This window comes from Gossypium arboreum, chromosome 5 (assembly GCF_025698485.1).
Source record: "Gossypium arboreum isolate Shixiya-1 chromosome 5, ASM2569848v2, whole genome shotgun sequence".
NCBI classification, from domain to species: Eukaryota; Viridiplantae; Streptophyta; class Magnoliopsida; order Malvales; family Malvaceae; genus Gossypium; species Gossypium arboreum.
This window is the reverse complement of record NC_069074.1, coordinates 11,745,209-11,748,894: the sequence shown is the minus strand read 5'-3', so window position 1 is coordinate 11,748,894 and position 3,686 is coordinate 11,745,209. Positions and strand designations below refer to the sequence as shown.

The following is a 3,686-nucleotide window of genomic DNA, read 5'->3' as shown; positions in this document are numbered from 1 at the left end:
TTAATTATTTTTGTATTTTATATACATATCGTATAACCACGTCATTTCCAGCATATCTATACACAACCCCTTCTCCAATTAACGAACGCCATATGTGATTTTCCTCTTCACACCCTTCCCTGCTTTAACCATCAACCCATCCTCTTAAATCTCCATTCTACCCTTCTACCAACTCCCCTCACCAACTCAACTGAGTATATATCCATATCGCTAGCTATCATTTATTCTCAGGCTTCCCCACTTACATACAAAGCCTAAAATTTTAAAGTTTTTAGTATATTTTTTTTTCTTTGCGTCTCAATTTCAATCTCCAAAATGGCACCCCAAGCTGAATTGCAACAAGAAGAAATCATTTATCGTTCAAAGCTTCCTGATATTTATATCCCCAACCACCTCCCTTTACATTCGTATTGTTTCCAGAACATAGCGAACGTCGCCTCCAGGCCCTGTTTGATTAATGGGACCACAGGTAAAGTTTATACTTACGCTGAAGTTGAGCTCACCGCTCGAAGAATTGCCTCTGGGCTCAACAAGCTCGGCATCCAACAACGCCAAGTGATCATGCTCTTGTTACCCAACACCCCGGAGTTCGTCTTGTCGTTCCTCGGCGCTTCCTTCCGTGGCGCCATTGCCACGGCTGCCAATCCTTTTTTCACTCGGGCGGAAGTTTCAAAGCATGCGAAAGGCTCCAACGCGAGGCTCATTATCACGCAAGCCAGTTACGTTGACAAAGTAAAAGAATTCGCCCAAGACAACGATGTCATGGTCATGTGCATTGACTCAGCCCCAGAGGGCTGTTTACATTTCTCCGAGTTGACTCAAGCCGACGACAACGATCTCCCCGAAGTCGATATAGCCCCTGAGGATGTCATAGCACTGCCCTATTCGTCGGGAACGACGGGGCTTCCCAAAGGGGTGATGTTAACGCACAAAGGTTTGGTCACCAGCGTGGCGCAACAGGTCGACGGAGAAAACCCGAACTTGTATTTCTACAGCGAAGATGTGATCTTATGTCTTCTTCCCATGTTCCATATTTACGCTCTGAATTCAATCATGCTTTGCGGGCTACGTGTTGGGGCTGCAATTTTGATCATGCAGAAGTTCGAGATTGGGTTGGCGTTGGAGCTGATACAGAAATACAAAGTGACGATTGCTCCGATTGTGCCGCCTATAATGTTCACCATTGCTAAGTCATCGGAAACTGATAAATACGACTTGTCTTCCGTAAGGATGGTGAAGTCCGGGGGTGCACCTTTGGGTAAAGAGCTTGAGGACGCTGTAAGAGCCAAGTTCCCTGGTGCCAAACTCGGGCAGGTACGAAAGTCAAACCATTTGTTCTCCCTCCGTCTACTCTTTGACTTTTAATGGTAAATTAAAATTTTAACTTTTATCTCTTATTTTTTAAAATTAATGGAGTAATTTAAAAAATATTTTTTAAAATTAATTAATTAAAATATTTACAATAATTGCAGTCAAATTTTGATAAAAAAAAGTCAGCTGTATCATTTTTATTGGGATAGAGAGAAATACTTTTGTCCAAGTAAATATGAACTTCCCTGACTAATTAATCACAGGTTTAATTTTCTTGTTAAAAATAGAAGAACATTCATTAATTTTCCTTTTCTGGGAAATTTTTTGTTGGGTAAGATAATAAATGTATTACTTCTTTTCCAAAGAAGAAATGACACGTTTTCTTTGTCAGACCTTATTATAGTACTATTATTATAGTTAATTAATTATTTAATTATAACTTCAAATAAATATTTGTTCTGACAATATCATTTATATAATAATTAGGATGAATTTCTGCTTGCTTTTCCTTCATTTAGCTTTGTTAGCTTTGTTACACTCATCAATATGTCTCCCTTACCCCACAATTTCTTGAAAAAAAGAACAAAAAAGAAAAATAAATGATGGTCTCCCATAAGTTTTCTATTTCATCATTCCTTGGTTTCTTCACCAACCCCTTCGTTCAAATAAAATACTCTAAACATGTGTTCCATGATAATGGATATATCTCTTAGACAATCATCGTTGACCCAATCCTCTTGCCTAACACATCTAGTCAACTTTACAGTTCAAGTTGTCATTTGAATTTTCCCTTTGATTGTGGCCGCGGTTGGCCAGCCTCCTTTGTCCCATTGTTACCGTCCGGTTTGGAACCGTCAGCTTTTTTCAGCCCGCAACCACCACCTTGGATTTTCACCTACTTCAATTGAATGCGAATGTGACGAGTCGACATTATGGAGCAGATTTTATTAACATATTGAAAACGTGGTGCAGGGGTACGGTATGACCGAGGCAGGACCAGTTCTAGCAATGTGCTTAGGATTTGCCAAGGAACCATTCGAAATAAAATCCGGGGCTTGTGGGACTGTAGTAAGGAACGCAGAGATGAAAATTGTTGATCCCGACACTGGTTCTTCCCTGCCAAGAAATCAAGCTGGAGAGATCTTTATTAGAGGAGATCAGATCATGAAAGGTAAATCAGTCAAAAATAAATAAATCACACCAAATTCGAAAGCTTGGAAACAAACTATGAACCCTGTTGCTGAACATTGAATGCAGGGTACCTTAATGACCCTGAGGCCACAGCTAGGACCATTGACAAAGATGGTTGGTTACACACCGGGGACATCGGTTACATTGATGATGACGATGAGCTCTTCATTGTCGACCGATTGAAGGAATTGATCAAATACAAAGGCTTTCAGGTTGCCCCTGCTGAGCTTGAAGCCATGCTCATTGCACATCCTGATATCATCGATGCTGCTGTGGTCGGGTAAGTGAAATAATAATAAAAAATTATTTAATCCATATTCGTATAATATGTAGTTTCTTGGTTTAATGGCTTACTTAAGATAAATAAATGCCTGCAATTTTCAGCATGAAAGACGAGGCGGTTGGCGAAGTTCCTGTTGCGTTTGTGGTGAAATCAGGCAAATCAGAAATCAGTGAGGATGAAATCAAACAGTATATTTCCAAACAGGTAATAATAATTTTATCAGTAGTTGAACTTGTTGCTAATGATCAATTTGACCCGATGATGATTGGTGGTCCTGAAAAATGCGACTGACACATATGTACTGCGTTGATGGTGCAGGTGGTGTACTACAAGAGAATAAGCCGTGTGTTCTTCATTGAAGCCATTCCAAAGGCTCCGTCGGGAAAAATTCTGAGAAAGGAATTGAGAGCTAAATTGGCCACTAAAAAACATTGAAACCTGGTTTCAAAGCCTGCCCTGGAAGTTTGAAATAATATACAACCGATCCCTGTTATAAGCGGGTCTGGAAAGGTGTAAATTACTTGTTAGAGGAAATATAATTGATTAATACCCTGTTTCTTTTTTCCCTTTTTTCTCCTTTGTAAGAAGATTGTCTCATGGCAAATTGCATAATTGAGACCACAAAAACAACGGTAATATAATTCCTTATGTCTTTATATATTGTTTACTGATAAAGCAATCTAAATTCCAAATTCTCATGTATTTTTCCTTCTTGATTATAACATTTCTAATATATTAAAACAAAGAAAACCGTTCACTGTTAAGCTTGCTTGATGTCTTTATTTTCCGACAGGCGAATCAAACATTCGAGACACAAGTTGTTCACTAATATATTTGTAAAGGATACAAGATGCGTTAACAATGCCTTAATCTTAGCAAAATTACTAGGATTGAAGATCAT

At 38.9% G+C, this 3,686-nt stretch overlaps 1 protein-coding gene across 1 annotated transcript; it reads left to right on the top strand.

Annotated features, from left to right (window-relative positions):
- The first annotated feature begins 207 nt into the window (after nt 1-207).
- Nucleotides 208-3,460, top strand: LOC108449951 (4-coumarate--CoA ligase 2-like). The gene is made up of 5 exons (XM_017747349.2): nt 208-1,314; nt 2,284-2,482; nt 2,569-2,782; nt 2,887-2,989; nt 3,104-3,460. Exons 1-5 carry the CDS (start codon nt 316-318, stop codon nt 3,218-3,220), a joined length of 1,632 nt encoding a protein of 543 aa, XP_017602838.1. The 5' UTR covers nt 208-315; the 3' UTR covers nt 3,221-3,460.
- Nucleotides 3,461-3,686: the final 226 nt, after the last annotated feature.